This window comes from Danio aesculapii, chromosome 22 (assembly GCF_903798145.1).
Source record: "Danio aesculapii chromosome 22, fDanAes4.1, whole genome shotgun sequence".
Classification (NCBI taxonomy): Eukaryota; Metazoa; Chordata; class Actinopteri; order Cypriniformes; family Danionidae; genus Danio; species Danio aesculapii.
Window position 1 is genome coordinate 12,772,085 of NC_079456.1, and position 13,126 is coordinate 12,785,210.

The 13,126-nt window shown below is 37.2% G+C and overlaps 1 protein-coding gene across 1 annotated transcript in view; it reads left to right on the forward strand.

Moving 5' to 3' along the window:
- The window catches only part of mgat5 (alpha-1,6-mannosylglycoprotein 6-beta-N-acetylglucosaminyltransferase), a 112,024-nt gene that overhangs the window by 58,891 nt on the left and 40,007 nt on the right, over window positions 1–13,126 (forward strand). The window contains exon 4 of the mRNA XM_056448423.1: window positions 9,470–9,546. Coding sequence (XP_056304398.1) covers window positions 9,470–9,546 — 77 coding nt within the window. The remainder of the gene's footprint in view (window positions 1–9,469; window positions 9,547–13,126) is intronic.

A 13,126-nucleotide genomic window follows, 5' to 3' on the forward strand; every position in this document is an offset into this window, starting at 1 on the left:
AGGATAGCCATTGTTCTACAGCGCCAGCATGTCTTACTGCTTTATAAAGGAGAGAGAGAGTGTGTTCAGAAAGATGATCCAACCCTTGCAAATTGAATCATTGGAAATCACATGGCTAACAATCTTACATTACTGCACTTTGTTTCCCTGTCTCCCCTCCCTTCATCTCATCTCCTCTCATATCATCTATTTTTCTCCCCTTTTGTTTAAACTCATCTCATCTTTTCTCCTCTCATTTTCCTCATGCCCGCTCTTCTTTCATTTCTACTTAACCACTCCTATTGTTTCTTCTACAATCTTTTGGTCTCTTCTCATCTTGTTCAACCTGCATTGTACTCTCTCTTGGTTCCTCTCAAATCATTTGACCTCACCTGGTTTCCTATTCCCGCCTTTTCACCTTGCATAAACTCATCTCAACTCACCTCACCTCAATTCCTTTAATCTCTTTTTGATTCTTCTCAACTTACCTCAATTGGTATTGTTTTATCCTTACCCGTCTGCAATTCATCCCCAATTCACAGTCATTCCTTTCAACTCTATCCAGATTTTTCTTAACTCTTTTTGACTCCTTCCCACCTTACCTTGATTCCTCTCAACCCATCTTGGTTCCTTTGTTTCCTTGATTCCTCTGTTCAACTCTCGATCTCTCTGCTTACTTTGGTTCACCCTGATTCCTTTCAACTAATCTCAATTCCTCTGAACTCGCCTTTTATTCCTCTCAACCTTTTTCATTTTCTTTGTCCATGATTTATCTAATTTTACCTCAATCTCTCTTCACTCATGTCTAATCTTAACTCATAATTTGTAAATTCACATTGATTCTTCTTAACCTTCCATGATTCCTCTTAATTTGCCTCAATTCAACATGATCCATCAACTGACCTTGATTCTTCTCTATTCACCTTGAATCTTCTCTACTTACCTTGATTCTTTTCGACTCGCCTTGATTCTTCTCGACTCGCCTTGATTCTTCTCGCCTCGCCTTGATTCTTCTCGCCTCGCCTTGATTCCTTTCGACTCGCCTTGGTTCTTCTCGACTCGCCTTGATTCCTTTCAACTCACATTGAATCTTCTCAACTCACCTTGATTCTTCTCTATTCGCCTTGATTCTTCTCTACTCGCCTTGATTCTTCTCTACTCGCCTTGATTCTTCTCTACTCGCCTTGCTTCTTCTATTCTCGCCTTGATTCTTCTCTACTCGCCTTGATTCTTCTCTACTCACCTTGAATCTTCTCTACTCGCCTTGATTCTTTTCTACTCGCCTTGATTCTTTTCTACTCGCCTTGATTCTTTTCTACTCACCTTGATTCTTTTCTACTTGCCTCGATTCTACTCAGCTCATTTTGATTTATTTTCTACTCTACTCGCCTTGATTCTTTTGTATTCACCTTGATTCTACTCGCCTTTTGCTCTGCTCAACCTTGATTCTTTTCTATTCTAATTACCTTGATTCTTCTCAAATCACCTTGATTGTCCATGATTCCTGTCAACTTCCTATTGATTCGGATCAACTAACACTGATTTCTTTTAATTAACCTCATTTCACTGTAATTCCTGTCAACTCAACCTTAATTTGTCTGAACTTTACATGATCGCTATCATCTTACCTTAGTTTCTCTTAGCTTACCTTGGTTCTTCTCAACCCTTTGATTCCTCTTATTTCACCTCAATTCACAATGATAACTCACATTGGTTGATCTGTACTAACTATGACTCCCTTCAAATCACCATGATTCTTCTCAGATCATCTTGATTCTTCTAAGCTCTCCACGATTCAGGATGATTTCTATCAACTCACACTGACTCTTCTCAACGATCCATGAATTCTCTTAACTCACCTCATTTCACCATGATCCTTGCCAACATGCCTTAAATAACCAGGATTCCTGTCAACTCTTTTATTTCTCTCAAAGAAACAAAATCTCTCCAAGCTTACCTTAATTCACCTTTCATTTTTCCCAAATCACCTTAGTTCCTCTCTACTCACCTCAAGTACAATAATCTCACTTTGATCCTTCTCAGTGGATCCTGATTCACTTTGATTCCCATCAATTCACCTTGATTCTTCTGAACTCTCAGCTCAATTCTTCTGAATTCTACTCATCATCTTTTGTGTAGCATCATCTCAACAAATCTCCGCTTAGCTCACCTGAATTTTTTTTTGTTTTATATCAGCTGAACTCCTTTTATCTAGTTTATTTTGATATTTCAACTCATTTTATAATATTTTAGCTTTTTGTTTGTTCTCGTCTACTTTCCTCATGCCTCTTCTCCTGTCATTTTGTCTCCCCCTTTTTCCACTCATCTCCTTCGTCTAGTCTCGTCCTGTATCCTGTTCTCTCATCTTTCATCTCCTGTTGTCTAAATCCCCCTCTCATCTTTTGTGCTTTCCTCTCATCTTGCTTTCTCAACTTGTCTCATCTGATCCCGCTACCTTTTTGTGCCCCATTTTGGCCCAGTTCCCAAGGAAAGAGTATCTTTTGATTGATCCGCCAGCTTCAAGAATCTCCTCCTGACATCCTGCTCTATGAATCCTGCTAATCTCCTCAGGGATTTTATAGATGATAGATGCTGGAGAAGATGATCTGCGGCACAAACGTCAGGTGTCAGATTTAATCTTTAGATGTCTAGTCAAGTGTTTTGATTACAGAAAAATTCCACAAGTCACTGTGACTCTTGCTTTTAAAATATTTTGACTCGTTTTTTGTTCTGTATGTTTGTTGTTCTTGGGTGCTCTTCTTTTAGCGTTAAGTTTATTTTTTGGTAATATGACTAAAACAATGGTATGTAACAATAACTATTAGATTGTTTCATTGAAGAGTGGCACGGTGGCACAGTGGTTAGCACTGTTGCCTCACAGCAAGAAGGTCGCTGGTTCGAGTTCCAGCTGGGCCAGCTGGCATTTCTGTGTGGAGTGTGCATGTTCTCATTTACGTAGGTTTCCTCTGGATTCTTTAAGAAGAGCTTTTAAAAACTGTGTAACTTTTCCTGATTAGCAATTCATTACAACAAGAACTACAACAAGTTGAAAGTCTTTCCGCAGCAATTTTATGAACATATTGAAGATTACTGTACTTTTACAATCACTGAATTCAATGCAACATCAAGCAAATGTCACAGAATCCGCTGTTTCTCTCTCAAACTCATGTATGCACAAATGCACAGACACACAAGTGCACACACACATAAGTGCACATGCCATGGCATTTTAAATAGCCATCAAACAAGTCATTTATTTTCGAGCAATTGATTTCATTTTCAAATATGCGGGTCTTAGGGGTAAACTCTAGTCTCTTTGTTTCTCTCAGTGTTTTCTTTATATTCAATCACCAGCCACTTTATTAGGTACACCTGTCCAACTGCTCGTTTACGCACACTTCTAATCAGCCTGGCAGCAACTCAATGCATTTAGGCATATAGACATGGTCAAGACGAACTGCTGCACTTCAAATCGAGCATCAGAATGGGCAAGAAAGGTGATTTAAGTGACTTTGAATGTGGCATGGTTGTGGGTGCCAGACTGGCTGGTCAGAGTATTTCAGAAACTGCTGATCTACTGGGATTTTTAAGCACAACCATCTCGAGGGTTTACAGAGAATGATCTGAATAAGAGAAAATATCCAGTGAGCGGCTGTTCTGCGGGCACAAATGCCTTGTTGGTGTCAGAGGGGAATGGCCAGACTGGTTCCAGCTAGTAGAAAAGCAACAGTAACTTGAGAAACCACTCGTTACAACCGAGGTATGCAGAAGAGCATCTCTGAATGCACAACACATTGAACCTTGAGGCAGATGAGCTACAGCAGCAGAGGACCACATTTCCACTACCTTGTTGAATCTGTGCCACTAAGGATTAAGGCAGTTCTGAAGGCAGGAGGTGGTCCAACCCGGTACTAGTAAGGTGTACCTAAAAAGTGGCCGGTAAGTGTAAATGGTAAATGGCAAACTTACTTCGCACTCATTTTGTACTACGTAAGCAAATCTTTTTTTACCGCAACTTTAGAATAGTTTTTAGCCCATCCGTCTCAAAGTTGGACATGTTGTGCATTCAGAGATGCTCTTCTGCATACCTCGAATGTAATGAGTGGTTATTTGAGTTACTGTTGCCTTTCTTTCAGCTCGAACCAGTCTGGCCATTCTCCTCTGACCTCTGGCATCAGCAAGGCATTTGTGCCCACAGAACAGCTGCTCACTGGATATTGTGCGTGAAAATTCCAGTAGATCAGCAGTTTCTGAAATACTCAGACCAACCCAGACCGTCTGGCACCAACAACCTACATGCGTAAACGCATTGAGTTACTGCCATGTGATTGGCTGATTAGAAATTTCTGTTAACAAGCAGTTGGACAGGTGTGCCTAATAAAGTTCTCTAATCTTGAAACACAACCTATAATTTGCAACGTAATCATCATATGTGGAAAAAGGTTTCATGCAAAGTTTAACACAGGCCTGAAAACAGCACCTCTGCAGGATGACGTCATATTGCGCTTTATATTCTGCATCGGTTGGCTTTTTAAACTCTGTAACTCGAGTCGCTGAGATTTCCTATCTACACCGTGCCCTTGAACATGGCTTTTTACTCCCGGGACCACCTGAGCGATTGTACTGTAAATCACCTCAGATAAAAGCATCCGTGAAAAGTGTAAAAGCCTGTTCTTGGATTTTGAGTTCTTGTCTGCAGATTGTGGGTGTGTTGTTTGTGTTTGGAGAGGAAGAAAGCACATTTGCTTGCACAGTAGATTATGTGTGCACTCATTTCCCCAAAGACTACTTTCTTTTGAATCTGCAAATATAGTGGATTCACAGGTCCAAGGTTCTTTGTGAACTATGTGTACTGTATGTGTTGACTAAATCCATATCAGTAGTTTCACAGAAGGAAGGAGATTGCAGAATTTGATGGTTCAACAGAAACCGCAATGGAGAGAAAGGAAAAGGCAATGCTAACACAGTGTTTGTTTGCCCTTAAAGGCCAGTTAGAAGTGGAAGTTTAAGGTGCAAAGCGGTGCCATCATTATTACATGAACACATTGACCAACAACTTGAGCTTAAACGTTTTTTTTTGTGTGTAATGATTGTTGCAGATAAACACATGATTTCATGATAGTACTTGTAATGATAGTAAATATATTTGGTTTACAGTAAGTAAATACTTTTTAAACATGAACAAACATGATCAGTGAGGTTTATAGGCGTCTCATAAACAAAACTACGAATGTTAAAAGTATCGATTTCAGTACAAATCGCTTGCAAAATAAAATAAAGCGTCGATACTAGTATTTCCCTTGCATTTTGAGTGCTGCTGAGTGAAACGTTGCTTATTGACCATTGTGTTTACATGGTAAACAGGCTTTAAGTGCTACAATTTAGAGAAGAGTGTCACGCATTGATCATTCTAGCTAATCGCAGTCATATCTGTAAGCATGTGAACACAATGGCCAATCAGCTCTGTTTACCACCTAAGCTCTTCGTACTCGGTTCCGGGTCCGTGACATCATTTACTTCCGCCTTCTTTAAATTTAAAAGGTCCGTACTGGCCCAATACCCCAGTAAGTGATTTCGTTCTCTCATCAGTTGAAATAACTTTTGCATAGATTATGATTGAGACAATTTTCTTTTTTCTGATTACTGACATATGCAGGAACTACCAAAATTAATTACAGCAACCTAGCACACACAGAACCTAAAAGGTACACTTTTAAATTTGAGTTTACAAAAAAAAGTGCCTCTTTTGCGGGGGTTTAATATAACACAGACAACATATACAATTATTTAAGTCACTTTCAACAGTGTTTCATGAAAATTCAAAGGGTTTTCTTTAAAATGATACCAAAACTTGGCATTTACACCTCTGCATGTGGATTTAGGAAGCTTTTGAATTTGGGGAGGCAAAATTCAGCCAGAAACCCCAAAAAAACACTTGACTTTAAGAACCTCCTCAACAGCACTCAAAATGTTAGCGCGGAATGAACACTTTTAAAATTTCAATACTGATTGGTACTTTTGTCTGTAACAAAATCAATAAACAAAAAGTACTGTAACGTCATTTAAAAATGTACGTTAATAGTTCGTAATTGTGTAAATTGTCACTTTTTTCAATTCGCAATCAAATAACATCTGCCCAAAACGTTTATATTTACAAAACTACTAAAAAAAACAACTGATAGTTCATCCAAAATTGAAAATCATTTGAAAAATGTTGTAAACTGCTAGTCATTGACTTCCATATTTTCATTGACTATCAGAAGTTGCGGCAGTTTTTTTGTCACTAGCTATGTTTCCATCCAAAGATGCAAATAAAATTTTGCTGCAAAACAGACGTGCAGATATCACATAAAAGACGTGCAAATAAAGCGGCGTTTCCATCCAATGAGTCAAAGCGAACAAAATCGTCACTTCCTGATTAACTGGCGCCAAATATCAACAGTAAAAACGGAATTAGCTGCGGCAGGAGAAGCTGCGTCAATTATTTCTTTATTTAATACATGACTTGCGCCTCAGAAGACAAAGCCGACACGCATTTTAGAATGACCAAAACAACATTTCAGATGTTTTACAATGTGCTGAGCCTGCTGGTTTGTCCATTCACATACATTTTTATCGTCACATGATCTTCAAAACAACAATCACATGACATTTTTCTTTTAATGCACATACTGGAATTTAAGTTTTATGCGCATCTTTTATTATTAAATAAAGTTTATCATACTCAGTTACTTTTCTGCATCTTGGTGTTTCCATCAACTGAATTTGTATTTTTTTTATAATGCGCATATCCACAATGAGCATAAAAATAGGTGGATGGAAATGTAGTTTTTACAACTCTTCTTAAAACTTTAAGTTTTAAACGTATTTACAACTGAAACAGAAAATTTAGTAGGGGGCGGGGCTTATTTTTCCACCCCTCCTCTTATTTTTTTACTCTAGTAAAGTAAATTAACAATTGGAGGGGCGTGGCTACGAATACTTCACCCCAACCAAAAATGCACTGCCATTCCAGAGCAGAATGGTTGCCAATACATATTAAATTGTAAACTCAAGACTAACAATGTGCGCTAACAAAATAAACATAGTACGTTTTGATTTCATGCAGACTTTAGATCAAGCGAAGGTTAAGTTTACATGTTTAAGATTTAGTTTGTTTTCTGTATATAGACCATTTTGAGGGATGCAAACAAAAACAATGGTCCCAACGTATTTCCTGTTTTACATTTTTAATTTCTATAGCTTCTGAGAATCCAAAAAGAGCCACATATTGATGAATAATGTTATGAAAGCTGTTTTAATATTAAGTTATGATTGAATCGCCTCTTATTACAGTTATGAAATGGTTTGACATGGGTCAATCACATGACCACATTGAAATGGTCTATATTGGCTTTTTTCGCAGTGCAAAGCGGCATCGGAATTTATGTGAAGGCCATTTAAATGCATGCACTTGGCACGATTTGGGTGTTTGGTGTTAATTTCTCACTCTGTTAATTTGCCTTGTTAACTAGATTATTGATCTCTCTCTTGGGCCAAGCGCTCCATGTGCTCAAGCTTGTTGATTATTCCAATGATTGTGTGGTATTCAGTCTAAAAAGCAGTTGGCAGTATATATATCGCTCTACAAGTTTGTTTAAATTCATGAATGGAATGTACTGTAAACCAATCAGATCTTAGGCAGGAATTGGGTTTATTTGGGGTCTGCAGTTGAAGTTTAACTTTTTAAGATTCTTAGAGCAAGTTGTGAATTGTTCCTACACAAATAAATAAGTAAAACTAATATTTGCTATTAGGAAAAGTAAATAATCCCGCTCTTTTTCTTTGGTTAAGCACCCCTGTGATGAAGAACATTGATTTTTTTTTTTTTTTTTTTTTCGCCATTGTTTAGTATTCAGTCTGAAAGGCACTATCTAGTACAGTAAACCAACAAGTTTAAACCAATCAGAGCTTAATTTAGAGCAAATTTTAGACCTCAATTACTTTCTTAAATGCTTTTCCAGCATGATGTGGTTTTATTTGTGGATTGCAGATGAAATGTAGCTTTAAACTAACAAGCCCTTCAGGATCTTGCAGGGACATTGTGTTTGGTATTTGCAACCTAAATTAACTGAATTTTGCAATGGTTTTCTCAAAACATATGGCATCATTTGCTTAAATTCTTGTGTTTTGCTGCAAAAATACTGAAAAATTTTGTAAAGTAAAAATTTGGAAGAGTTTTAGACATTATTTGGACTTTTTTTTTAAGACTGCATTGGAAATTACTACATATAGTAAATATATTTAAGTACAGCTTTTGTTAGCATCAGTAGTTTGGTTTGGGATCTGTAGTGCTGCGCATCGTTAAATTTGCTCTTCAGTGTTCGGACTCTCAGTAGTGATTTTTAAACCACACTGAACTGAGATAAACTGAACTGAACTTAAACACTAAAAACTGAACTACACTGTTCCAATTTACTATGACCTTTTATGTGAAGCTGCTTTGACACAATCTACATTGTAAAAGCGCTATACAAATAAAGGTGAATTGAATAGTATTATCATCTTTAATGTGATATTTCACCCAAAAATTGAAATTCTGTCATCATTTACATACCCTTCACTCGTTTCAAACCTTTATGAATCCCTTTATTTTATTAAACTCAAAAGAAGACATTTTGAAAAAAGTTGGTAACCTGAAACCATTGACCTCCATGGTATTTCTTTTTCCTACTATGGAAGTCAATGCTTACAGGTTTACAGCTTTCTTCAAAGTCACTTGTTTAGTGTTTAACAGAAGAAACTCATAACAGGTTGGAACCAAGGGTGAGTAAATATAGTGCTTTTTTCACTTTTGGGTGTACAATCCCTTAGTTTATATATTGGGCTATTTTCATGAAACATTCTATCCTCTAATTGGCGTAAATGGGACATTTTACATAGTAATGACTTGACTACCAAATTACAGACAAATTAGTTCGGCTTGCACTTTTGTTAAGGTTAAATCTCTCAGAAAACATCTACGCAAAACCCATGACTTTCCTAACATAATTTTACATTTAAATTGACATTTTCCTCCTACATTACTTCATTACTTAGGTTGTTTACTTCAGTTCAAACAGGCCACACTGTAAAAAGTGTCATGACCTAAAGTCAAGAAAACACATATTTTCTGTTGCTTTAGCTTATTTTAATACGTTAATCAGGTTTCAACTTTCTTTAAGTTATAGTTTAACTTAAACATTTTAGTCAGTTTGATTGATGTAAGTTGAGCTTGCTAGGAAAGTTCATTTGATTCAACTAAAAAAATTAAGGCAGAAATATTTTTTAGAGCGTACACAGCTAATTTGAATGCTTTGTAATCACGATACAGATTTTAGGCCTAACACTGAGCCAATGTAATAGATTTTCCATCCAAATGCCAGCGTGCCGAACAAGTTTCAGCTGTTGTTTGTTGAGTTTTAAGACTGTTTGTGCTAAATATGTCCTTTTTCTTTCTGTTTGCGTGCAGATTTGCTAAACGGAGCGCAGGAAAAATGCGAACTGCCCTCGCTTGATGGGTTTCCACACTGCGAAGGGAAGATAAAGGTGAGCGCTTCTCTTTTATGACTTTGAACTGTGACTTGTTTAACATCTGTTTAGAAACCAGTTTCGTCTTCAGTCCAGACAGATAGATTTTTATAATTAAAGGCCCTCCGTGGGCTGTTCCCCTTGCGAACATTAACGGCGAGATATTGATCTGTTTTGAGACATATTTGAAAGCTTTTAAATGCTTTTGAGTTATTAATGAGCAGAGCTCTTGTGTTGTTGCTAAAGCTTAAAAGAAGGAAGTGCTATGGGGAAAATTGGTGGATTTAATTTTAGATGGTTAACCTGGCCAAATTACTAGCTGAAATAAAAGGGAAAAAGTGCTGATTCATGCACTTGAAATGCACAGCAAGTTAATACATCTATACTATACACTACCTGACAAAAGTTTTATTGTCAATCCCTGTTGGAAGAGTAACAAATAATAACTTCTAGTTGATCATTTGGAAAAGTGGCAAAAGGTAGATTATTCCCATGAATCATCTGTGGAACTGCATCCCAATCATCACAAATACTGCAGAAGACCTATTGGAACCTGCATAGACCCAAAAATCGTGGTTTGGAGTTACATTCTGTATGGGGGTGTGCGAGAGATCTGCAGAGTGGATGGCAACATCAACAGCCTGAGATATCAAGACATTTGTGCTGCCCATTACATTACAAACCACAGGAGAGGGCAAATTCTTCAGCAGGATAGCGCTCCTTCTCATACTTCAGCTTCCACATCAAAGTTCCTGAAAAAAAAGTCAGTCAAATTGCTCCAGTATTGGCCAGCCCAGTCACCAGACATAAACATTATTGAGCATGTTTGGGGTAAGATGGAGACAACACTGAAGATGAATCCAAAGACCCTTGATGAACTCTGGGAGTCCTGAGATTATAGATGATCAGCACAACAGTAGAGAATACATGATATTTGTTGAGTCATTACAAAGTATAACCTTGACGGAGTGAATCATTTGCATGTGTTTTAAAGACATTTCAAGAGGGTTCAAAGCATTCGGGCACAAAAAAGGACATTTGTAACTTTAGTTAATAATAATTTACAGGGTTATTTTATGTTTTGGCCTCCATTACACTCACCCCCAATCCTCACTCCCATCCCGGAAGAACCCCCACGTTTTTAACGAGGCTGGTGAGTGTAACGGAGGCCTGCTATCGAAGTGCTATGCAGGTAAACTTCACTCCTCTGACCTCAAAAGGTGCTCTAGTGACAGACGCTAGAGGCCATGGTCTTTAGCCTCCTTGTTAGAGCAGCCGACTCCCATGCAAAGAATTGGCGGTTTAATCCCAGCTCAGACTGTGTTGGGTGCTGTAGGACCGGTGGGTTACAATACATTTAAAATTAAAATACATCAGTTAGATCACGTATTCTTTATTCATTTCAATAAGTACTGGTTGGAGTATACATGTGTTTTTTTTTGTCACTTAAAAAATGTATTTCTTTAAATGTTTGCATGAATGTATCTACCACACAGAATGATGATTTCATCCATTTTGCTTTCACAATAACATACATTTTACAGAGGTATGCCTTTTCTTAGTGTGCTTTAAAAGTGGACTCTCTTCTGATATAGCCTCAGACGTTTCTCAGATTGTGTTTTCTCCCTCAAATCCCTCAAAGACGCAGAGTATTACCATGTGATAATGCTTTTTCCTTCCTGGAAAGCCACTTTTCATAATGACCTCACCTGATACCCAGAAACGAGCCTCTTTTGGATTATTTTTACAGCATCTTGATGTAGCAGCCAGACAGAGCCAATTAAATATCAAGCAGATCTAACCGGCCAATCACGTTGGCCTTTTTCACCATAATCACATGTCCTTTAGCTCATGGAAATTCCTGCAATGTGGAAATCCTCTTAAGTCGTGCTGAATTCTGACAGAAAGTGATTATAATAACAGTGAAAACAGCCTAACAAATTTGTTTGACTTGAGTTTGTAAGCTTAGAAGGGCTGAAAGACATTTTGTTGATCCCTTTAAGCCGAAGCACAAACAGCAAAACAAACGAAAAAGGGTGTGATCGAGATAACATGTCTTTAAAGGTTTAGTTTAAAGGTCAACATTCAAATAATGCCTTTGTAAACTGTTTGCTAAAACCTATTGTTAAACCCAGTCAGTCGGCTTTTTGACATTTGTTTGACTGTTGCAATTTTGTTCGACATATTCAACCCTTGTGGCGACTTTAAAAAAAACTAACATACAAATGTGAACAAAACAAGTATAACAAACTCATATTTTCCACCTTTTTATCAAATTAAATGTAAAATGCTTTATTAAAAAGCTGAAACATCAAACATCTGTATAAAAATAAAGCGCTCACACTACAACATACAAAATAAGAACAAAATAACCGGCGACAAATTGAATGTATTCTTTTTCATGTAGACACAAGTACAAACACCATAAATACAGAATTAGACAATACAGTTTTTGTAGGAAAAAAAATTTTTGTTACCTTCATACCAATTCACTTATTTACTCAGTGATTGGTTAAAATTAACATTTGTCAGAAATTTAGATTGAAGAAGAACAATTCTATTATACCATGCTGCAAGTTCTCCTATTTAGGTAGAAGCAAAAGCACACTCTTTTTATGCATCTCTTTATATGCAAATTAGCTGCTCCCGTCCTCTTCCAAAAGAGGGAGGAGCCTCTACAGCTTGTGCCTTGTATACTCCAGAAACTAATAATAATAAGTGATGGCATTTTAAGATTATAAGGCTGAACGGCATGAAATGTCATCAGTCTACTGAGATTTCCCAGTGTTTCTCTGTTGCAATCAGGATATTACAATAAATAGCCCCAAGAAAACCAAAACAAAGCAAACACTACCAGATTACTATGATATAATTATAGCACTACAACATACAAAATAGAGAGATCGACTTAGAATGTCACTTACTAGTTTTATAATAATTTGATCAGCTGTAGTTTGAAATTTACACAGAGTTTTTCTCCCCTAAGCACTTTTTATGCGGTCTGTCGCCAATCTTGTGACGGAACGTTAACCCTCTTTGCTCTGCTCAATGACAGGCTGATGGATGCCGTTGCGCTGTCTCTCAGAAATGATAAATATTTAAATTAGGCACTATTCTTATAAATAAACTGCATAGTTGCAATCTAAACAACTACATTCTGTCCTAAAAAGCCTCAAACGTACTTTATGTTGTCCAACAGCTGCAATATTTGTCAAGCTGTATTGAGTTTATTCTTCTGCTGTCACTCTATGTGGGAGGAGTATTACACAAGGGTGAAGAGGCTGTACAAGTGCTGATGTTACAGAATATTGCACGGCTATCAGCCAATCAGATTCAAGAACCAGACAGAGCTGTTGTATAAATAAACAATGTTATACTTTTTAAATTCTACAAAAACCATGTAGAATTTTCTATACATGCATCTGAGCCATTTGTCAAGACATACTGACTTGTTAAACGTGCATTTCTTTTCTCAGAAACCCAGATTGTCAAGCTACTCTTTTATTACATCATGTTATAAATGTCCGCACTGTTTTTGTGTGTCTCTTTATATGCAAATGAGTTGCTTGTGCCCCGGACACTCAGGCAACGGAAAAAA